Source organism: Labeo rohita, chromosome 19, assembly GCF_022985175.1.
Source record: "Labeo rohita strain BAU-BD-2019 chromosome 19, IGBB_LRoh.1.0, whole genome shotgun sequence".
Lineage (NCBI taxonomy): Eukaryota > Metazoa > Chordata > Actinopteri > Cypriniformes > Cyprinidae > Labeo > Labeo rohita.
The window spans coordinates 18,789,180-18,813,637 of NC_066887.1; the positions used below are offsets into that span (position 1 = coordinate 18,789,180).

Sequence of the window (24,458 nt, forward strand, 5' to 3'; positions counted from 1 at the left end):
CATTGTTGTTTTGACAAGTGGCATTTGTCTTTAACAGTGCATTTTAGGATAATGACGCAACTTCATTCACCTGATTAATTGCAAAAGCATATTGTGGGTGTAAAAGAGAATACATAACTGCAACTACGGTCAAAACTTTTAGGATCTATAAATGACTGTCTAAAAGCCTCATACACATGTTAGATAATGTAATTAACACCACTGGCATTAAGCCTCCTCAGCTGTTGGCTCTTACTGGCAAGCATTCAAATGCCCTTCACTTCCGGAAATAGTTTTGCATCGCAGTCTAGTTTGATAATAAGGTTGGGGCACTGACAGATCTCCTGATTTGTTTCAATTTCTAAAGCTTTGGAATTTTGTTTTGATTCAATCCCAGTTTATCACTGCATGGTTTAGTTATAATGTCCATTTTACTTGTATATGAAATAATTTTTTTCTTAGTTAATGCTTTAAAGTGTAAATAAAAATTCCGTTATTAAATACTCACCCTTATGTCGTTCCAAACTCATTCCTTCGTTCAACTTCGGAACACAAATTAGGATATTTTTGATAAAATCCGAGAGCTTTCTGACCCTGCATACACACAACACAAGTGAAACGTCCAAACAGCAGTAAACACTATGTGACATCAGTGGTTCAACCGTAATGTTATGAAGTTACAAGAATACTTTGTGTGCTTAAAGAAAACAAAAATTACGACTTCATTCAACAGTTTCTTCTCTGCAATTGTAGGACTGATACAAATGTTTTTCACATTATTCAAGTGCCTTGGACTTACAAGTTTTTTGATGTCACAAAAGAATCCCACATCCAAAGAGCACCGATTTATGTATTTTTACACCCCAGCAGCAGTTTTTTGCATTTTCGTATGTATACAACTGTAGGAATCGGGATGTAGAGTCATTCAAATAAGGATGGCAATTAACTCTTTGGTATTGTTTGGTCATTCTAAACCCCCTCCAAAAAAGTTTTGAACTTTTAAAAATCGCTACTTCATTGGAGTTACACGAAACTCTTTGATTTTTATGGCAATCACTATGTGAGGACTAAAAAATTGTAGACTTGATTCGAAATGGCCTAAATAGTCGTAAAAAAAAAAGTCACACTTGTGTTGTTCGTGGTCAAAAGTGAACGCCATTGGAAATAAATAGGAAATACACACAAATACAGAGAATATTTTGTGTGTACAATCTACAAATCATTCACGATGCAGAAAAAAAAGTACACAGCAATGAAAAGGTGACACTCTAAAATATCAAGAGTGCAAAATAGACATTTCAAACCAACATTTCTAACAAAAAAAACTTTAACAGAAAGTTGTATTTGAGAATGTCTAAATATATATTCAAATCCACAACTTAAAAAAATAAGTATTTATGTCTAAAAGCAACTAGTGAATCTACAGTCTTTTTCAGATTCATATTTTTCCACGTGAAAGTAAGCGGGAAACAACGAGCAGAGTAACAACGTAAAACCGTTTGCACTACAAACTTGTGTGCTCATAATTAAGATAATACATTAAAATTATAGGGATGCACCGAAGTGGAACTTCTGAGCGAAAACTGAAAATTCTGAATGCACTTGGCAGAAAACTGTAACCGAAAATGCTTTGTAATAGTTATTTACTATTTTGTTAAATAATATAAAGTCATTTCATTTTTAATTTAACTCAAAACGTTTAATGATAGTAAGTTTAAGAAACACAAGCCAATAAAATAACCACAATTTTACTGAAAATGTGATTTTTCTGCCGATAATCTTCGGGGGCCAAAAATTTGGTGCATCCCTAATTAACATTATATGGTAGGACACACCAATTTGCAATATCAAGCAGCAAAATGGGCTGCTTTGTACAGCTAAAAATATCTGGACGCAGATGAGACTGGAAGCCAGACCCATAAAATTTACAAATGGCTGCGCGCGCTCTTACGTGTTTTTCTTTTTTCACTATCACCAGATGGGACTAATATGCCTTCAAATAGAGCAATAAGCACCAATAAGCTGTAGTTTACAGTGAATTTATAACAGCTTTGTTAGGCACAACACGAGGTGTTGGGTCAACTTTGACCACGAACAGCCCAAGTGTTAATCAGAAACAAAATGTACATTTTACTATTCATTTTAATTCAATTTTTACTCATCACATGTGAACGTACTCTGGTCATGCCCACCCACAAGTCATTCTGCATTCGTGTATTGTTAGTCAAATTGTTAACATTGCTGCTGTTGTGTTTACATATACTTGAAGAGGACAGAAATAACTCAAGATGGATCATGGCTATTCATTGTATTCATGACCAACCTGCTGAAAGCTCATTTCCTGTCAGTGCTTAATTTCCCAAACTCATTTGACCTCACCCAATCAAACTGACAAAAAGCAGGTGTGAAATTCTCCCTATGCGTGTTTACCGTAAGAGAAACGTTCTATGGTGATGATGAGAGATTTATTGAGCGAGACAGGTGTGTGTATATAAGTGTATAAATATCAACGTATTTAGGAGGGTCGACAGTATCTGCATTGTTGACGCACTGCCAAATCTTCTAACCTTTGACCCGGAGAGATGAATCCATCGCTGATGACGCAAGAGGCAGAGTCATTAGTGAAAGCTGAGAGTGCAAGAGATTGGTCTATTTGCATGTATGTCTGTATGTCTTTCAAGTTAAGTAAAAAGGAATGCTTTGATGTGCCTCGCCATTGATTGACCTCATGCTGTAGCCAGACATACTGGGACATTATGAACAAGTGTATTCCCAGCAGGTGCACGTCAGGACATCGCATCCTCAAGAGCGCAAGTCAAAGATTCTTGTGTAGTGAATATGGCCAAGTTATTTAAACATCTATGTTTATGTAATGTAATTCCTCATCTAGAAAGAAGGATTTCATATAAGGAACAGACTGCTGTGCACAACAAACTCTATGAACTTTAGAATACATTAAAGGCTCTGAGTGGCCACTCCTTACGTTCTCTGTTTTAGGTGTACTGTATGTAGTATATATTAACTGTACATATGTATCTTAACTTTTTCTCAGTTTCTGAAATTGCATATATGCACTGCACTGAAAAAAAAGGTGTAGGATTTCCTTTAAAACAACTTTCAATGAGAAATTCCTAGTAAATAAAAAAATATTACAAAGAATTCACATTTTACAGTTCACCCAAAAATGAAAATTCTGTCATTAATTACTCAACGTCATGTCGTTCCAAACCCGTAAGACCTTCATTCATCTTTAGAACACAAATTAAGATATTTTTGATGAAATCCGAGAGCTTTCTGACCCTCCATAAACAGCGAGGGTCCTACCAAGATCAAGGTACAGAAAGGTAGTAAGGACATCATTAAAATAGTCAGTGGTTTTACCATAATTTCATTAATCTTTGAGAATACTTTTTATGTGCTTAAATTATGGTTGAAAGATTGGTTGAAAATTATTTGATATTCATGGATAAATGCCAAGTTTTGTCATGAAACTCTAGATGGCGCAGACTAATGGGTCCTTAACTCAAACTGATAGTATTTACAGCGTTAAACTACTTGGCACAAGCTGATTGGTTGATTGGTTCATGTGGCATATATGCAGCCAATGAGCTTGCTGCTTTACATTTAAATAACTGGTTAGCATTCACAAGGGCATTTCGCAGTACACTTTCAGAGTTCCTCTGAAACCCTCCACTTCCCCAGCTCCACCTGTATAGACCTACGGGTTATTATATGCTATTTGTGCAGCAGCAGTATGTCTTAAATACTCACAGCAGCATATCGGTTTATGTACTGGCAATAGCAATTTCCAGTACTTGCTTTGCAGTAGCAGCAGCAATACACTGTGTGCAGAATTATTAGGCATGTTGATATTCTGGTCATATTTTTTTTCCAAACACATTTTACCAATTCCAAACCACATCAGTCTTAGTAACTACTGTTAATTTTGTGTTTAATCATTTATATGTGATGTATAATTGTCCGTGAAGGCTGGAAGTGAAAAACTCCTTATATTCAGGTGTGCAGGATTATTAGGCATGTTTTCGTTTACAGCTAAAATGAGCCAAAAAAGAGATTTAACCCAGACTGAAAAGTCCAAATTATTAAATGCCCATGAGAAGAATGCAATACTAATGCATTACAAGAATTTGCAAAGTTAAGGCTTGACCATTGGACAGAGAAATGCTTGTTGAGTCTGCATGGTCAGAAAAAACAGGTGGAGAAGAAAAGATGCATGTTAACTGCAAAAGAATTAGGAATTAAGGTGAAGAATTAGGTATGACACCATCAGGAACCGTTTAGTCTCCAGCGCCACCATTTTCCAGAACTGCAACCTACCTGGAGTCTTCAGAAGTGCAATGTGTCAGGTTCTCAGAGACTTTGCTTGGTAAAAAATCCTAAAAATGCCCCTTACTTAATAAGAATAACAAGCTGACGTGTTGTGAAATACATGAAGACAGTTTTTTTATATGCTTTAGAGACAGATAAGTTGAGAGTGACTCTTGAAGGACAAGCATCACATCCTCTTGTGCCTCTGATTCAAGAATTTATCTTCCAAAATCTGGCAGTAAGTTTTGGGAGTTCATGTTTAGTCTCTTATCCTGAAAAGTCTGACTTGCAGAGATGGACTAAAATGAACTCCCAAAACTTACTGCCAGATTTTAGAAGATAAATTCTTGAATCAGAGGTACAAGAGGATGTGATGCTTGTCCTTCAAGAGTCACTCTCAACTTATCTGTCTCTAAAGCATATAAAAAAACTGTCTTCATGTATTTCACAAGACGTCAGCTTGTTATTCTTATTAAGTCAGGGGCATTTTTTAGGATTTTTTACCTAGCAAAGTCTCTGAGAACCTGACACATTGTACTTCTGAAGACTCCAGGTAGGTTGCAGTTCTGGAAAATGGTGGCGCTGGAGAACTGGAAACGGTTCCTGATGGTGTCACACCTAATTCTTCACCTTAATTCCTAATTCTTTTGCAGTTAACATGCATCTTTTCTTCTCCACCTGTTTTTTCTGACCATGCAGACTCAACAAGCATTTCACTGTCCAATGGTCAAGCCTTAACTTTGCAAATTCTTGTAATGCATTAGTATTGCATTCTTCTCATGGGCATTTAATAATTTGGACTTTTCAGTCTGGGTTAAATCTCTTTTTTGGCTCATTTTAGCTGTAAACGAAAACATGCCTAATAATTCTGCACACCTGAATATAAGGAGTTTTTCACTTCCAGCCTTCACAGACAATTATATATCACATATAAATGATTAAACACAAAATTAACAGTAGTTATTAAGACTGATGTGGTTTGGAATTGGTAAAATGTGTTTGGAAAAAAAATATGACCAGAATATCAACATGCCTAATAATTCTGCACACAGTGTAATCTACAACAACATCAATAATCAACAGCAGCAGCAATTCAGCAGCATAGCAGATCTATTCTGGACCAAATGCATTTACATGTTGCAAATACTGACAATATATACGCAGAAGTAGCATAGACAATAACCCATAGCAGATATATACAGGTGGATCTGGGGAAGGTGGGGGGTAGTGCACTGCGAAATGCTTCAACAGGGTGTCATTTTTTGAAGAATGTAAAAAAATAGAATAGAAGAATAGAAGAAAATAAGCATTAAACAAATTATATGACTTTCATACAACTAAAGACGTTAGCAATGGGCTTAATGTTTCTTTGGCTCTCTCATGTACTAGGGATAGCTCACCCAAAAATGAAAATTCTGTCATCATTTACTCACCCTCCACTTCTGCTTAACACAGAAGAAGATATTTTGAAAATGTTGGTAAACAAACAGTTGAGGGTAGCCATTGCCTTCCACATTACCGTCAACTGTTTAGTTACAAACATTGTTCAGAATAATTATCTTCTTTTGTGTTTAGCAGAATATAGAAATTGATAGAAATGATGACAGAATTTTCGTTTTTTGGTGAACTATACCTTTAAGAAAATGCAATCATGAAGAATTGACTGAATACTGGAAGACTAATAATAGTTAGATACAAAATTGGGCTCTTTTGTAAGACAAATACAAAAATATAGATATCTCTGTAGAATTTTTCAACATCTTCAATCCTGCCCACTGCCTCTTACCGTCTCTCACTCAGTCCTGTCAACTGCACAATGGCAGCTGCTCTGCCCACCATCCCACACAAAATAAACACACCGCCAAAACACAACAGACTGGTCACTCATGAGGGAAAAAGCGAGAAATGTGACACTGGACCACAAAACCAGTCATAAGGGTAAATATTTAGAGATATATATATATCTTTATACATATCTGAAAGCGAATATGCTTTCCATTGATGTATGGTTTGTTAGGCTAGGACAATATTTGTCCGAGATACAACTATTTGAAAATCTGGAATCTAAGGGTGCAAAAAAATCTAAATATTGAGAAAATCACCTTTAAAGTTGTCCAAATGAAGTTTTTAGCAATGCATATTACTAATCAAAAATTAAGTTTTGGTATATTTATGGTAGAAAATTTACAAAATATCTTCATGGAACATGATCTTTACATAAAGGGAAAAGAAAAGACAAATTGATAATTTTGACCTATACAATGTATTGTTGGCTATTGCTACAAATATACCTGTGCGACTTATGACTGGTTTTGTGGTTCAGGGTCACAAATAATATGCCATATTGCATTACGATTCCTCATAGGCATAAATACAAATTATCCTGTGTGTGTGTGTACTGGTATTCACTACATTATGTGGATCAAATTTCCCAACAAGTATAGCAATACCAGTAAATTTCGACCTTGTGGGGACATTTTTTAAGTCTTCATGAGGAAACAAGTTTATAAATAATAAATGAAGTAATTTAAAAACCTAAAAATGCAGAAAGTGTCCTGTGAGGGGCAGGTTTAAGGTAGGGGATAGAAAATAGAAAACAGTTTGTACAGTAGAAAAACCATTATGCCTATAGAATGTCCCCATAATGATAATACTAATAATGTTTGTGTGTTTGAGAGTGACAGCCTGACAGCCAGGCTTTTGGGCTGAGACTACAGGTTCAACATTCATAACACACTTCAAAAACATCATGTTCTCTTATTTATTGGCCTGAGTTGAACACTATAATTGTATTCATTTAATTAAGGAGACAGCATCAGGTGAGTCTGTTTCTCCCTCGCTTTCTATAAAGCTTCTTTATAGAAGAACATCTCTCTGATTCTCTGAAATGGTAAAGCCATATGGCAGAAAAAGCGTCTCCGTGCAGCTGTGAAGTCTAGTTGCGGTATATGCACCCATATATGTGTGTGTGTGTGTGTGTGTCATTGTGAGTGTCGCATTATCTTTTCATCTAACAGGTGTTCATAGCAGTATTTGGTGGGTTCTCTTTGTGTGCTTTTGCACAAATTCATGTTAGTATCTGTAGAAGAGAATATTAAACAGCTTAGTTGATGCTGAACCATTGATATATTTTATACATTAAATAAATAAATACCTTTAAAAATTTGATTTTTTTTATCTTACACTGTAAGACGCCTTATTAATCCATTAGAATGTTACAATTTGGATAATAATTGTAATAGCCTATCTGTTGCATTCTTTGGGTACATGGGGTACATGTGAATCAGTTTTAATTGTGTTAACGTATCATACGTGTTATTTTTATAGTGTTGCTGATAGCGTAATTTCCTCTAACTAATGTTGGAGGTGGGTGTCTAGAATTCTTTTGCTTAAAGGCTCTCTTGGTGCTTGTGTATGTTTGTGAGCGCGCAGCGTGATTGCCAGGAAGAGGCTGAGCGCACGAGTGCGCGCGCGTATTTAATTGAGTGTGTTGAAAGCGGGTGGCGTGAGTCTGCACGCGCTCTGCTGTCAGTAACAGAAGATGTTTGACAAGCTCACCGGAGACACAAGCGCTCATTTCTAACCATTTCAGTTGTTTGTTCCGGTCGCGTTACATAAAGGTAAGTAAAGTTGGTTGTGTGTCATGTTTTTGCGCTTAATTAAAAGCAATTCGATGCTGTAATTGAATTTACGCTTTATGGTAAGGCGTGTTGTCAAGTGTGTATTAGATTGTGTGTAACGCTACGGCTCTCAGGCAATATTTAGTCAGCTTGACCACAGTAATATCGCACTGTAAGGACACTTGTCTGATTCATTCTGCTATTGACAGTAATTCCCTGGAGTTCAAACAAGTTTGTGTTGACAGAAACAAATTCAAAGCTTGATTTTTACGCTATTTCTATAAGGAATTGTTCTGTTGCTATATACTGTAATATAGGGCTTAGGGTCGTTCAACAAAAGAGCAACGGTAGAACGGGATCTAGGTTCGTTTTTAGAAAGCACAGCTGCTGCTCCTACGTCGTCTAAGTGTGCGTCAGTGACAGCAGTCTGAGATCCCCAAACAGCCGCTCCAAATATAACCCGTGCCAGACTGTGCCCGGAATGCGGCGTAGTGGTCGAAACCGAACCCCATGTCGGCTGCTACACCTTCATCCTGGCAGACAGACACATTGCATCTCTGCACACAGTTCTTTGCGCTATTCTGCAGCGCGCAGCGCGTCTGTGTATGTGCGCGCAACTTTTCCACAAGCTTTAATTTACCCACTGCCTTCACAAGAATTACTATGGTAACCATGATGTCTGCTAAAATGCTATATTAAATCCACTTATTGTCAATAGATTAAATCAAGTTTGCTTAGCGACTACTGTCATAAAAATTAGTTTGGTACATCGTTTGAAGGACAGTACAGTAATATTACAGAACTACTACATTCTTATTACTGTTGCTTTAAACAGCAGTTCTGTAAACAGGTAACCTAAGTTAATATCGAGTTACGTTTCCGACATAAAATAGCCAGTAAATTCGTATATCTCTACGGAAAAAAAAAAAATAGTTCCACATGAAGCCAAAGCATCATGTTATGAGAGTCACGAAGCAAAGAATAGGCTCAGAGGCGAACTGGAACTGGAATCCTCCGAACGATCCATTATTTTTACAGATTATAAGTTTATATTTTATTTTATTTCTGGGGAATTTTGTGATCATAAATATGATACCAATATACACCAAAACATGATCACAAATATAGCCTATATAATATTTCTTAGGGGTTTCAGCGCTATGCTGAATTGCGATTGTTAGAATGGGCAAGGATCAGCAATCCCCATGTAAAAATGATTTTGCAGACCAAACCGTAAGTCGTAGAGACTTGAAACTTGGAGGGATGGTAGTACTCGGCCACCAACAACATCACCAAGGCTCAACCCAATTGGCCTGACTGGGGCGGTACAGCGATCAAAAGTACAAAATCGCTCATAACTCTTAAACTAACGGCAAATATTCGGGTATTTATTTTATTTTTATTTTTTTTTAATGAAAAAACTAATTTTGCAAACTAGTGCTAGGTTTTTCACCCAACTGGAACCAAACCAGTGATGAAATATTCTCTTGAGTGTAATTATCAATAATTATCCATGCTAAAATGTTCGAAAGGGGCATGGAGGCTTTTACTACAATGGCTATAACTTTTGAATGGAATGAGTTATCTTCGCCAAACTCAGAACACATTTGTAAGAGCTCAATCTGAGGTCACATAAAAAACACGGAGCTTGGCCACTTGGCCGGAAAAAACGGCTATAACTACACAACCATTTGTCCTATCAACATGAAAATTGGTATGCACAGTCTCAGTCCAAAGCTTCAACAAGTGTCTATAAGGACATTTGCATATCTCAAAAAACATGGTCAGCACTGGACAATGAATTTTGGGCACCTATTAGACAAAGTTAGCGGAGGTTGATCGGCCTGTTCGACTCATGGCCCTCAAGGTCAGTGAGAAATTGGCCACGGGGGGGGGGTGATATTGCTTTTTGCAAGGCCGTAAATGATTGTTTGTTGCATGGGTTTTCATACATACAATATTGATTTCATATGATAGACCTCCTCCTTCCGAAAAAAAATTTGCAAACCAAAAAACGAACCAGTGCTGTCAATCAAATCATTTGTCAAATGATTGAGAAGATGTAAAAAACATACTTTTGCGAACTAGTCTTAAGGTTTTTGCTCAATCTGAAAAAAAACACTGTAGTACAATACAGGTCAAAAATGTAAAAAAAAAAAAAAAAAGAAAGTAGCCTATAGAAAGCTGTAATGGGGTCATTTAGAAAAGGGGCTTGTCTAAATATACCCAAAAGCCTATAAAGCCTAAACAAAAACTCAAAACTTCACAAAATTGGGTGAGCACATGCGACAGGTGATTCTAAAAAGCATGCAAAGTTTTATGGAGATCAAACCACAGCAGGCACTATAACATTCATAAACATTAAAAATCATCATATTTCTATGGTAAATTACCTGAATTTGCCAAAAATGCTTTTTATAATTATTGATTTAGGTGGTTACAGGCTTGCTAAATAATATGTAATGCCTTTTTTCATATGTGCTTAAATGTGTTAAAGTGCTTGAACCCCAGTAATTGCATAGTTTATGCAGAAACATTGGTTACCATAGTAAGTTAATGAAGGATTAATCAGTAGCAAACACCCAGACCAATGTGCTGCTGCCCATCAGATGTTAGAAGCATGTTAGATGGCATCTCTATCACACAATTATTTAGCATCCAAGTTTGAGGCCACCTGTTTGATAACCCAGAGAAGACCTTGATGAAGATGCCAGGAGCTACTGCAGTGGCTGCGTGTGTGGAGGCGTATGGCTTAACACTGGTGAAAGTGAGTCAGTGACTCAGTGGTCAGACATGAAGACGAGTTCAAACATGATGAGAGCGATGACACAAGAATGAAGGTTGCAGTCTATCCAAGCAAACCTTGCGTGTGTGTGTGCTTTCCATTCAGGGAGCCATCATTCTGGGAATATAATTTACAGCACCTGCCCCTGCTATGAAAGAAGTTGCACATAATGCATGCATACAAATCCATGTTTGTAAACTGACCCGTGCTCTTGCACGCATTGGTATTTTTATCCAAATCTGCATACTGTATGTTGCTGGAGAGACCTGTGCTTCTCAGATAGTTTTGATACAAGACGTTACATGAAACATGAACAGAATCATCATCATACAAGTCCTTAAAGGGCACCTATTATGCAAAATCTACTTTTAAAAGGATGTTTGGACAGAAATGTGTGCTGGAATTGTGTGTACACAGCCATTTTAGAATGATAAAAATACATCCAGTCTTTTTTCAAATCTTTATAAAATCAAACCAGGCTCAAAAAACAAGCACTTTGGAGCATGTCTGCAAAATGGCATCATATTTCTGTAGCCCCACCCACCGCTATTGACTGACAGGCACGTATTACCATATCCTCAGCTATTTTGTCTGCATGCGATTGGAGTCGAAAGCATTGTCCCATCAGGAACACCCTTTCTCAGTTTCATGATCATAAAACATTCAAGGATGTTAGTGTTTCTGCTGTAAATTGTCTATTGAGGCTTTTTAGGAGGTTTACTAAATTTTCTATAAGTCTATGCACATCTATGATTTGGTTTTCCAAATGTTTGTAAGAATTATTTATATATAAGTTCATTGATATTTTTCTATACCTGTAAATAAAGGAAAGTATTTACATTATGTAAGTTTGCATGGAATACTTGACGAATATAACAAAAACAGTAAGGTACAGAGTTATCTTGTTCATTGACTGTTTATACGTTTATTAGATTTAAGTAGGAAAACATGAAGCTAAAAGTTTTGTAAGATCATCTAACAGGCTACTGCAGTTTACATGGAGCACTGTAATCAGGTTAAAAGTCCAATCTGAATTAAAATGCTTCATATAAACACCTCAATCGGAATAAAACTGCTCAAACTGAATGAAATTGTAATCGGTTTGAGAGGGGTGGGATAAACCTTTCTATTAACCAAACTAAATTAAAATTCTGCCATGTGAAAGCGTTAAACAGATTACTTTGCATCTGGTGGGGGGCATTCACGGGCCATGCCCCCTTGCCCTATGACCATCCTCTCCCCTCCTTGCTAAACCTGATAGATTTCGAAAACGAAAGGGAAACCGGTGAAACAGAGCACGTTAGAAAGCAACTGCACACGATCACAGATTGCACGCTTTGATTCATCATTCAGCAACTCTTTGTAAGAAATCGTGTATTTGTTCCATTTATTACCATACGCAAAAAAGAGATGTCTACGCCCTGCCCCCGTCTGGAGTTGGGCTGGATGCTGCAGCTCATTTTCATGTAAGGGAACACATCCCTAAAACAGCACTTTTTAGACCCGCCCCAAAAATGACACTTTTCAAAACGTTATAATAAACGATCTGTATTGTATTTGGATTTGAAATTTCACATGTACATTCAGGGGAGCCATAAGTTTAATATTACATCTTGTAAAAAGGGGCATAATTAGAGCCCTTTAAAATCAATCATAAATGATTAAGATTTCTATGAATTTTTAAACGCCCAAAATTATTAATATAACAGGCCGAACAGGTTTTAAAGCCTATTTATTTTGCTACCTTAACTAAGGGTTGACCGATCTTTAGCCTTACCAAATATCGGCGCCAACATATACATATGGACATATATATCGGTTCAAAATATCAGTTTGCCTATTGGTCTACATGATCTGTAATAATGTGCATCAGCATCTACCCTTACAAAAAAACACATATCAGTCGAATCCTAATCCTGAAAAACTGCACAATTATGTGGTTATATCCATTTCATTTTACTTTGAGCATGGGCAAGTCAGTTCATGAATGAATAAAAAATAAAGATATGAAGAGGTTCAGATGCAAAAGCCTCTAAATCCATCTGACGTATTTCTTTAAATGAGCATTTCTTTCTGGCTACTTTGTGTAGGTTTCTATGAAAGTACTGGTACTTCTGATTGGGCTGAGGCTGGAATTTAGCGAGTTTGAAGTAAAAGTATTTGATGGATGTATATTATGTGTCAGGAGCATTCACTCAGTATCATTATCTCACTTTTGACCGAAATGGCTTTTAGCTGGTTTTGCATCTGAACTCTACATATCTCATTACTATTGATACTTGGTTGGAGGCTTAATAGGTTTAATCACTGATTTGAACTTTTTTGACTGTCAGCTGAGTATTATAATAAATCGTGCATAGTGCTCAGAGTAAATAAATGTTTACAGATCTGAAAAGGATTTTTATTCTGAGTGAAAACCTCACACAGAGATGTTTTTTTTTCTCTCCTTTACTGAATAATAATCTGTCTAGCCATCTGTTCTGGCAAGAGAAGAAAAGAACATAACAAGAAAAAAAAGAAGGAAAGAAGACATCTTGTCTTTGTACTAATTGGCTTGGATGGTCATGGGGCATATGGTGGCCTATGACTGATGACCTTTGAATCTGAAAATTTCAAGATGTCAGAAACAGGAGATTCTGAAAATATCTCAGAATGCACCGTGGAGGAGACTTCGCCTCCATGTTGTACCACAGACACGGAGGATTGTCATAAATCCACCCAGGTGATGATGCAGATTCAACAACTTCCATCAATTCACTCTTTATCTTCTTCCTTGTTTCATTTCCTCCTATCATTTTCTCTTTATCCGGTTTGTCTTTTTCTTTAAGCAGCCAAAATCAGATGATAACCATGGACAACTCAAAAAGAAATTGAAGGTAGGATTGCAATTGAATCTAATCATTAAAGCGCTCTCCCTATAGAGCATTCATTTCATTTATGAGTTTATTTTCCTTTCTAGCTTGCCAGACGTTTATGTTAGATTGATGTGGCTATGCTCAGCAGAATATTGCTTTTTGAATCATTCTCTCCCTTCAGTGGGTAAATGCTGTTTGCTACTGACTGTTTAACCTCAACTGTTATGTGTCTCAGTCCAAATACCATTAGTAAACATTGCATTCACTCCCCTGATAGTACAAAGTCACCCAGCTCCATAATATAAATCACATCAGAAGCTCTCAGACAGTCTGGGACCAGGTCCAAATAGTTTAAAAATAGCGTAGTTACACTTTTCACCCTGTAGTGTTGATCCAATCATCTAGAAATGCAATACAATTAAAACCATTCCTAGCTGCTGCATTTACAAAATGAAACTAGTGACGTGTTCAAAATCATATTTATGAATGACAATATAAACGTTAGAAATCTCATCTCCACATATGTTATTCAAAATTGATGTTTTGCTCATGGTCAGCTGCAAATGGCTATTTACTAGGGCTGGGATTTGACAAATTTCACGATTTGATTTGATTTGATTTCTGATTCGATTTAATTCAGTATTGATTATTTTAGATATATACCAGGTACAGTACATGCCAAATTTTCTCAAGAAAAAAAAAAAATCTCAACTAATGCTGTAAAATATACATGACAGTCAGCTGGTACTACATTACTATAATATTGAAGGTTAAAATGAACTGATTTGTATACAAACACTTGAATTATAAGTTTTTATAATAAAATTGCATAATTAAATTTATACTCTTGTTAGTTTTTTAAAACATAAATATTTAAATGCTGGCTGTCATAAAAACTTGATGGATTTATTCAGACATAAACATTGAAGAACAGTAAAAATTATCATAAATATGTTATATGGTGCATGTATTTAGCAAAATGTTACTCTGTAGAGTTAATTTTTCTAACCGACTAACGAATTTTTGGTTACCGAATGTTTTTATTGGGTAAATTTGACAAGACGTGACATTGTTTACAAGCTGTTATACTGATGCCTTTGTGCTGTTGAAACAGCGATTGAGCGATTACATGAGACAAGTTGAACTCTTTCTTTTTTTCATGTTTATTTTGTGCTGAAACTGGTATTAAAGCAGAAGAGAGAAGTAGCTTATTGAAATTAATTACATGGGAGGCGCTCTACAATGTAAAAAAGGCTAGACTAATCAATTCTTGGGATTTAAGATTTGATATTGTTTCGTAAAAATGAGAATCGATTAAAACTGAGAAATTTATCTTTTTTACCCAGCTCTACTATGCACATTTAATTTTCTTTTGTCAAAATGTCATATCATTTTAGTATTTCAATTACCATACAGTTAAGTTAATATACTGTATAATATCACTGAAATAAGAAAAGTAGCAATAATGTGCACTGAGAAAGCTCTTCTTTAGAAAAAAGAATCTTTTCCTGTGTGATGTAGAGAATGTTACTGAATGAATATGTGCATGTGTTACAGACCAAAGGGAAATTAATTCGGAGCACAGCTGTGTGTGATGAGTCTTTATCCACTGAGGAGAACAGCAAGGTAAGAATCCTTCATAAACTAGACATGTTTACAGTCTTGCATTCACCATTAATGTTCATTTAAATAGACTAGTAGGCCTGATGGATAGGAGCTAAGTAAGTGAATCAAAACTGTAACACTGCTTTGATTAGCGTTTAAACGATATTATATTCTTAAATCATATTTAGTCCTTAAATCCTAAATATGCAGTTATGTCTATTACATGCTTGAAGTGAATGATAGAGTTTGTGAAGGAATTCTGTTCTGTCTGGTCCCAGGAAAAAGAGTGCAAGACAACTGTATCTAGTAACCATGGAGACAGTCCTGAGTGCAATGAGGAGGAAGAGGAGACAAGTGTCACATCGAAAAAACCAAGTTTATCTAAAGGTAATTTGCATTGTGTGTAGGTATATGTGTGTTATATTTGCATTTAAATGCATACTTATTTTAACTAGAGCTGTGAAAAATATTGCATCACATTTTGAAATGAATGTGGCATATTTAAAGTGTTATTTTAAATGTATTTAAAATAAACTTCCTTTGTATTGATTCTAAATTAATTTTAGGACATATGTATATATATATATATACTACTGTTCAAAAGTTTGGTGTTGGTAAGATTTTTAATGATTTAAAAAAATAAGTTTCTTTTGCTCATCAGTGCTGTTTATTTGACATAAAAAACAATACTGTTGTGAAATATTATTACAATTTGAGAGAACTGTTTTCTGTTGTAATATATTTTAAAATGTAATGTGTTACTTAAGTCTTCAGAGTCACATGATCTTTCAGAAATCATTTTAATGTGCTGATTTGGTGCTTAAATGCATTCCTAATTATGTTGTTTTTAAACAGAAATTTAGAAACATTCTGAATGTCTTTACTGTCACTTATGATAAATTTAATTCATCCTAATTCATCCCTGGTGAATAAAAGTGTAATTTTTTTCAAAATAAAAAAATGTTATGACCCCAGACCTTTAACCGGTAATGCATATTACTACAGCTTTTAATAGTTTGTGCAAAAAGGAAATGTAGGAAATGCAGGACTTTTTTTTTGTTTTTGGCTTTATTTGACAAGTAATAACTTTCAAAGTAATTACTTTGACAAGTAATTTGAACTTGCTTCCTGTACTTTGCGTATGTAAAAATGTAATTATATGCATGTCTGTATCTTTTAGAGCCCAGTCTGGAATACACCGACTCAACAGGCATTGATCTAGAGGAGTTTTTAATCACTACTTTGAAAAGCAGTCCCAGGTGGGGAAAAGTTTGAAAATATCCCTTCATTCTCCTCCTTCCATATGTGCTGAATCAGATTATTTTTGGATTTCAGGGACAGACTGATGCTTCTAAAACTCGAGCAAGACATGACTGACTTTATGACAGACAACAGGTACCGTTCCATGCATGTCTTTCATGCTTTAGAGATAGACGTGTTTGTCATGTGATATAATGTGTCTCTTTTTCTCTCTCTGTAGTTCCTATAAAAAGTTCCCTCAGATGTCCTCATATCACAGGATGCTGGTCCACAGGGTTGCAGCTTATTTTGGTCTGGAGCACAATGTGGATCACAGTGGAAAAGCGGTTATCATCAACAAAACCTGCAATTCCAGAATGTATGTGACTGTTACAGAGATTACATACAGTATGTGCATTTGATGAAGGAATGGATGTGAGTTTAACATAATGTATTTCAGACCAGAGCATCGGTTTGCTGAACATGTTCAGGAGGAGAAAGCAGAGGAAAGAAGATCAATACTAAAGAGAGACACCAGTCAGGAGAAAGAAGACAGTCAGGTATGGACAAAAACACACTTCACTGACCCCTGGCATTATCACAAGGGTACAAAAGAGCAAACAATGGTTCCTCTAATAGCTCTGATCTTTCCAGCTGGTTAATTTGTGTCTGCACGTCTGCTGTTGTTTTTTTTATAGCTGAGGGTTCCATCTCTCAAAGAACAAATGAGGAGCAAGTCAATAGAGGAGAGAGAGGAGGAGTACCAGAGAGTCAGAGAACGCATATTCTCACAGGATGTAAGAAAGCTCTTATTTAAAATGCACATACAGAGGTACATTAAAGTCTGGCCTCTCATTTTGTGCTCTTTTATTTTTCAGTCCACATGTCTGTCGCAGAGTGTGTATATTGAGACCAGGTAAAAATCTTAATATAATATAACTTCTATTCAAATAAATATAATATTATTTTATATAATCTGTTTTTAACACTGTTTTGATAGTCCATTTAGACATTCTACTAACTACCAGTCATTAGAGTATTAGTAGACTGTTTGCTTAATATCTGCTAATGTAATATCTATTTGGTTGTAAGGTTGGTTTCACTACAGTGGTTCAGGCTGTAGAATTGCTAAAAGACTAAAGAAACGTTATCAGCACAATGATATAAAACTGTACATTTATTGTCTGTTACTACCACCCACTGCTACTTAAATCAACAACGAAAAATAAGTGCAGTTAAAATAGCAGAATATGTGGGAGAGCATTGCTATTGTGTGGCTATAGTGTATTGCAGTAAGTAGCACTTCAGTGTTAATGTTGAATCAAGAATGTATGAAATATTATTTGTATTTAATTTGTATTTCAAATGGTTTAATAACAGTATTTCACTCGGATTACACTACAAAAAAATGAAGGATGATAAAAACATATACAGTTAACTGTACCCAGCATGTATGTGAAATGTTACCTGAGAGAGAGAGAGAGAGAGAGAGAGGAGAGAAATAGAGGAAGAGAGGGCAGAGCCCCAAGAAGAGAGTGCCAGCAAAGTAAAGAGACAAAGCAACAGTTACAATCTTCTTTTTTCCCTTTCTTGACCATGTGACTAAAAACCACATCTGAGACATTCAAACTGACCAGTCAGCAGATTATAGCTTTCCTAACCATGCTAAAGGTGTGACAACTGGTAGACCCCCAATGTATATACATGCTTGGCACCTCTGTGATTTCAGGAATGCCAAATGGCCCTTTTGTTATGGAAGATGGATTTGTGACAGGAAAGCACAAGTCTTTGATCATTTTCAACCCTACATCTGTAACTGAACAGTCTTACTAATAATAGTTAGTTGACGTGTGTATGCAAATTAATTAGAGTTAGTTGACTTGCAGTTACTTGCAGTTAGCACAGTGTTTAAAGTTGGACTATTGAAATAACCTGTAATATAAATACTAAGCTTTGTAAAGCAAAAGAGGTAATTAGTAGTTTGTAAACCATGTAACTGGTTTAAATTTAAAGAGAAAGGTCACCCAAAAATGAAAATTAGCCCATGATTTACTCACCCTCAAGCTGTCCTAGGTGCATATGACTTTCTTTTTTCAGACCAATACTATCGGAAATATATTAAAAAATGTCCTGGCTCTTCTATGCTTTATAATGGTAGTGAACGGCTGTTGAGATTTTGAAGTTCAATAAAGTGCATCCATCTATCATAAAAAGCACTCCACACATCTCCGGGGGGTTAATAAAGGCCTTCTGAAGTTAATCAATGCACTTGTGTAAGAAAAATATCTCAATTTAAAACTTTATATCCTTAATCTATAGCTTCTGTCGTATGTGCCTTCACGAGACAGTGTCATTCCAGCGGGTGAGAATATGGTGAGAATATGCTAGTTTCGTGAAAACCAAGTTTTGTTTACAGCAAAGGAAAAGCAGTCTCTTGCTTGCTTATATCGAAATCCTCTGATATTTTTCTTTACAAATCCTTATTTTGTACTTCTATTTCATGACCGGTGTTGCTTTCTCCTCTGCGCTTCTGCATTCATTACTTCTCAGCTTACATTACGTCTGCATCCTACGTCATCCACTGGAACGCCACTCTTTCAAGAACATGTGTATGACGGTTAGCGGAAGTGAGAGATTGCGGTTTATAAAGTTTTAAATATGGATATTTTTCTTACACAAATGCATCGATTCATCTCAGAAGGCCTTTATTAACCCTCCAGAGCCACGTGGAGTACTTTTTATGATGGATGGATGCACTTTATTGGACTTCAAAATCTCAACAGCCATTCACTGCCATTATAAAGAGAGCCTGGCAGAGCCAGGACATTTTATTAATATGACTCCGATTGTATTCGTGTGAAAAAAAAAAAGTCATATACACCTGGGATGGCTTGAGGGTGAGTAAATCATGGAGTAATTTTCATTTTTGGGTGAACTATCCCTTTAAATATGTCATTTTACCAGTGTAATTATTCTAAATCAGTGAACTGCACTCTAACTGTTCTCTTTTTATTTCTGCTTTTATTTATTTATTTATTTATTGCAGAGGTCTAGATGACAGCAGTATTCTCAGTGAGACGCAAAGAAGACGGCAGCTATTTAGGTGAGAAATGATTTTTCTCCGTCATCCGTCCTCTGAGGATATGTCAGAACAGAGAGTGCTCTCTGATAAGCTAAGCTTTTGTGATTGGCTAAAAAAAGGGCTGCTCCCCTGACTCAAGGGCTGTCACAAACACAGGTGTTATTTCTCATGACACCTATTTCAGTAACATTAGGGAGATTTGAAGTGTGGTATTACCCTCAAAAAGAAACAAAACACCTTTATTGCTTTTCTTATTTCTGAGCTAAGAAAATTTAACTTACTTTGATACGTTTTGAAAAATATTTAATATGAAAGGGAGCTCTTCTTGCAATAAGTAGGCACAAAACATGTTTCTGCCATCCCGACAGGGGTAACAGGGACGGTTCGGGACGGCTGTCAGGCAGCAGGCAGAGCAGCTTTGAGCTGGACTCTCATTGGAATGACCCTCGACCTTGGAGCAGCACAGACTCTGACAGCCCGACATGGACCTCGAAATCTGGACACGCTCGTTCAGACAGCAGCTCCAAACACTGCAAACCAGGTGCAAAAATAACATCAGCCATCATGTCCCTGTCAGAAAAAAAGATATGTGACCCTCGACCACAAAACCAGTCATAAGGGTCAATTTTTTGAAATTGAGATTTATACATCATGGAGATACATCTATTTAAAAATCTGGAATCTGAGGGTGCAAAAAATCTAAATATTAAGAAAAACACCCTAAAAGTTGTCCAAATTAAGTTATTAGCAATGCATATTACTAATCAAAAATTACATTTTGATATATTTATGGTAGGAAATGTACAAAATATCTTCATGGAACATGATCTTTACTTAATATCCTAAAGATTTTTGGCATAAAAAATTTATTAATTTGACCCATATTGTTGGCTATTGCTACAGATATACTCGTGCTGTTTAAGGCTGGTTTTAGAGTGGGGTTTAGATGTGTAATGAAAATGCTTTTATTTTATACTCTTTTCAAATTGAACATAAAATCAAATTATGTTTATTAGCATAAAAATTAAATGTTCAGTGTCAACAAAAATCACAAAATGTCTCAGTATTCAGTTTGTCTCCCTTCTGCTTTAATGACAGTGGCATTCGAGTTGTCTGAACTCCACAGATCTCATAAAACTAGATGATGCTCTTCAGCACGAGTCATATGATCAATATCAAAAATATCCTTATTTGATTAGCGAACCTAGAAATAGTGCAGAATCCCTCATAATGTTTCTGACCTGCCATTGTTTCTGTCTGATCGATCCGACAGTGTCCGAGCCAGCTCTATCATACGCTCCACCCAACAACAACCCTGCTTACATTATCGTGCCTGCTGAGTCATCAATACCTCCTGGGAGCATCTTATTGAATCCACATACAGGTACACACACATACACTCTCCCACACTCACAATTCCCTGAGTAGAAGCTGACTCACTGGTTCAAATGACTGTAACTCTACACACCAAATAATCTTTCTCATCTGACTATGGATGTCTTTTAGGACAGCCATTTTTGAATCCTGATGGAACTCCAGCTGTTTACAACCCGCCAGTAAGTCAGAAGCCATGTAACCAGCATAACTCAGTACAGTCACAAGTCCCGCCCCCTCCACCTCAGCAGCAGCCAATAGCAAGCCATGGTGTCCCACAGGTACGTGAAACATGTAATGGAGACTAATGGTGTGCAATATATACCATACTGCTTATCTGATTTTATTTTATTATTTTGTGTGTGTGTGTGTGTGTGTGTGTGTGTGTGTGTGTTACATTCTGCCCTCTCATTTCTGATTTAGGTTCAGTACTCTTCTGTGACATACCTTCCACCTCAGCAGTTAAACATTTCTACCTCTCAGCAACACCCAATAGAGCAGACTGTAAGTGAGACATAAGTGATAATATTATCTAGTTATTTATCTAGTTATCTAATATTATTTATATTTGGATTATTATTTGCATAAAATATTTAGTATATATATTTATAAAATATTTAGTATATAGCCTACCATTCAAAGGTTGCAAGGATGCATTAAGCTGATCAAAAGTGACAGTGAACACAAAATAGACTTTAGTACACTACCAGTCAAAAGTTTTTGAACAGTAAGGTTTTTAATGTTTTTTAAAGAAGTCTCTTTTGCTCACCAAGCCTGCGTTTATTTGATCCAAAGTACAGGAAAAGGAGTAAAATATTGAACTATTTTTACTATTTAACATAACTGCTTTTTATTTGAATATATAGTTTAAAATGTAATTTATTCCTGTGATTTCAAAGGTGAATTTTCAGCTTCATTACTCCAGTTTTCAGTGTCACATGATCCTTCAGAAATCATTCTAATATGCTGATTTGCTGTTCAAGAAACATTTATTATTATTATTATTATTATTATTATTTTTAAAACAGTTGATTAAAACAGTTGATTTTGACTGGTAGTGTATAATGTTGCAAAAAATGTCTATTTTGAATAAACAATGCTATCTATTCAGCAAAGAATCCTGAAAAAAGGGTGACACTGAAGACTGGAGTAATGGCTGCTGAAAATTCAGTTTTGCCATTACAGGAATAAATTATATTTTCAAACGTATCAAAACAGAGAACAATTTAAATTGTAATAATATTAGTTTTTTACTGGATTTTTAATAAAAAAGAAATGCAGAAATGCGGATAACAGTACAGTACATGACAAGCCTATTTTTGATTCTTAGAGGGAAGACATGACTGCTAAGTTTGGTCACATGACCTTGAGTCGCCAGTCGTCATCAGGGGATCTTCCAGATATGTCCTCATTCTACATGCAAGGAGCTCCACCCACACACAGCTATGCTCCGCCCCACCACAGTTACGCTCCGCCTCACCATTCAGACAGTTACATTACCCCTGGAATGACACTGGCTCCTCCCACAGCCCCGCCCCCTCAGAGTCAGCCGAGCAGCCAGGTACTTCATCATTAATGAGTAATGAGATACGATGTAATGTCATACTGTATGTCTAATTATGAGTCAACTCTGGTCTCCCCTTAGGTTTCAGTGTACAGTTACCCTGTTCAGTGTCCCAGTGCATCTCAACAATACGCACCAGCCAGTTACACACAAACAGGTACACATGAACCCCCTCTGCGTTCCCATATGCCTGAGTCTCACAGTAGTAGGGAAGGGGGCCGTTACACTGTAAGAGATGGTGGCACTGGTCTCACAGTGAACCGGTCTCTTTTCCTGCTATTCACTTCAGCTGTCATGAGACATAGATATAGACGCTTCAAGTGCTGTGTACATGCATTAAAAATACATACATAAGTAAATTAGCATATGTGGTACTACTTTACTGGATTAGTCTATAATCACTAAATAATTAATAAAATCTCATGTACTTGTAAACAGTATACCCACCTGTCATATCAAACCAACAAGGCTGCCCAGGCATGATGGGAAGTCAAATTCTACCCCAATCACAGCAAAGCATTATGGGACCTTACCCATCTGTATCGTCCTATCAGGTACTCATGCAAAAAAAAAAAACTCCAGACAATATCGTTCTCAATTCCAGTTCATGTTAATGTTCTAATAATATCAAATGTATGTATATGTGCTTTCTTTCTGCTAACAAGGTACCACAGCAGCAGCAGCAGCAGCAGCAACAACAGTCCTATCCTGCAATGCTGGTGTCAGGACAAGGTGGACAGACACAGTGTTTGGTGCCCCCTGCTGGAGTTCAAGTATACTGCAACTCTTTGGCCCCTTCATCTCCTCCACCACTCAACATGATGGGGGTCTCCTTCCAGTCAAGTAGCTGCAAAAATGGCTGTAGCGTTAATCAAAACCAGTGCTGGTACTAAAAGACACTATGTGTTCACATATAGTGTTATTATGAATTCATATGCATTCAGTATTTGTAGCTACACAATAATATTCCGTACAGTCTGTAGCAGTCGAGTCTGATGACAGCATCCTTCAGATTCAACCTTTTCTACTTTGTCAAAAACACATTTTGAATTTTACTTTACATGGACATGTTTAAAGTGCTGTTAGAGCATAATTTATACTATTTATATTATTACTTGTGTTTTTTTTGTTTGTTTGTTTTTTTGCATAATATGCATAAAATGTTATATTTGAATAGTATTACCAGTGGTCGATTTGTAAAAATGGGGATGGTGAGGTCCTGTGATTACAAATGATTATTTAACAAAAATAAGCTTTATTAAACAAACTATGGTTTATGAGCTGTTTTCCAGGCCCCACAATGTCAAAAGTAATTTTTTATTTTTTATTTTTTTGTGGGGACGTTTAGTCCTTGCAGTCGTCCTGAGCTGGATGATAACATCACTGAATCAATGATGAACTGACTTTCACTGAAAAACTGAGTGTTTGCTATTGTCCTTTTGCATTATCGACACATTATTTTCCTATTTAATACTGTAAAGCTGCTTTGACACAATCTGTATTGTTAAAAGCACTATATAAATAAAGGTGACTTGACTTTACTTGACAATGTAGGTTAAACCAATGCACACACACATGCATGCACACAATTTCTGAGTGTCTGTGTGCCAAATGACCTAAATGATGCCTCTTATTTGTGACCTTGGACACAAAACCAGTCATAAGGGTCAACTTTATTAAATTGAAATGTATACATCATCTGAAAGCTGAATGGATAAGCTCCACTGATGTATGGTTTGTTAGGATAGGACAATATTTGATTTCAATATTTTCTCAATATTTGAGAAAATCGCCTTTAAAGTTGTCCAAATGAAGTTCTTAGTAAAGCATATAACAAAAAAACAACAACAAAAAAAACAGTTTAAATATATATTTATGGTGCCACATTTACAAAATATCTACATAGAACGGAATCTTTACTTAATATCCTAATGATTTTTGGTATAAAAGAAACAATCAATAATAATTTTGACCCATACAATGTATTTTTGCTACTAAAGACTGCTTTTGTGGTCCATGTTCACAT

General features: G+C 36.1%; 1 protein-coding gene across 2 annotated transcripts; it reads left to right on the plus strand.

Moving 5' to 3' along the window:
* The first annotated feature begins 7,797 nt into the window (after positions 1 to 7,797).
* arpp21 (cAMP-regulated phosphoprotein, 21) lies at positions 7,798 to 23,973 on the plus strand. Of its 2 annotated transcripts, none has more exons than XM_051136222.1 (20): positions 7,798 to 7,928; positions 13,185 to 13,435; positions 13,542 to 13,589; positions 15,126 to 15,194; positions 15,452 to 15,560; positions 16,354 to 16,432; positions 16,509 to 16,568; positions 16,654 to 16,791; positions 16,873 to 16,972; positions 17,111 to 17,209; positions 17,291 to 17,328; positions 19,459 to 19,515; positions 19,863 to 20,035; positions 20,768 to 20,878; positions 21,001 to 21,149; positions 21,292 to 21,372; positions 22,199 to 22,429; positions 22,514 to 22,589; positions 22,871 to 22,986; positions 23,098 to 23,973. In XM_051136222.1, the coding sequence occupies exons 2-20, from the start codon at positions 13,304 to 13,306 to the stop codon at positions 23,323 to 23,325; spliced, it is 2,094 nt and encodes a 697-aa protein (XP_050992179.1). In that variant the 5' UTR covers positions 7,798 to 7,928; positions 13,185 to 13,303; the 3' UTR covers positions 23,326 to 23,973. The 2 variants fall into 2 exon arrangements, with proteins under 2 accessions (XP_050992179.1, XP_050992180.1); XM_051136223.1 differs by having other exon boundaries at positions 13,545 to 13,589.
* The last annotated feature ends 485 nt before the right edge of the window (positions 23,974 to 24,458 follow it).

Bases quoted from the DNA above. Each gene is read 5' to 3' on its own strand.
- arpp21 (XM_051136222.1), top strand. From the start codon at position 13,304: ATGACCTTTGAATCTGAAAATTTCAAGATGTCAGAAACAGGAGATTCT. The intron at 15,561-16,353 runs GTAATTTGCATT...TGTATCTTTTAG, and splicing joins AAAACCAAGTTTATCTAAAG to AGCCCAGTCTGGAATACACC. The intron at 20,036-20,767 runs GTGCAAAAATAA...TCGATCCGACAG, and splicing joins CTCCAAACACTGCAAACCAG to TGTCCGAGCCAGCTCTATCA.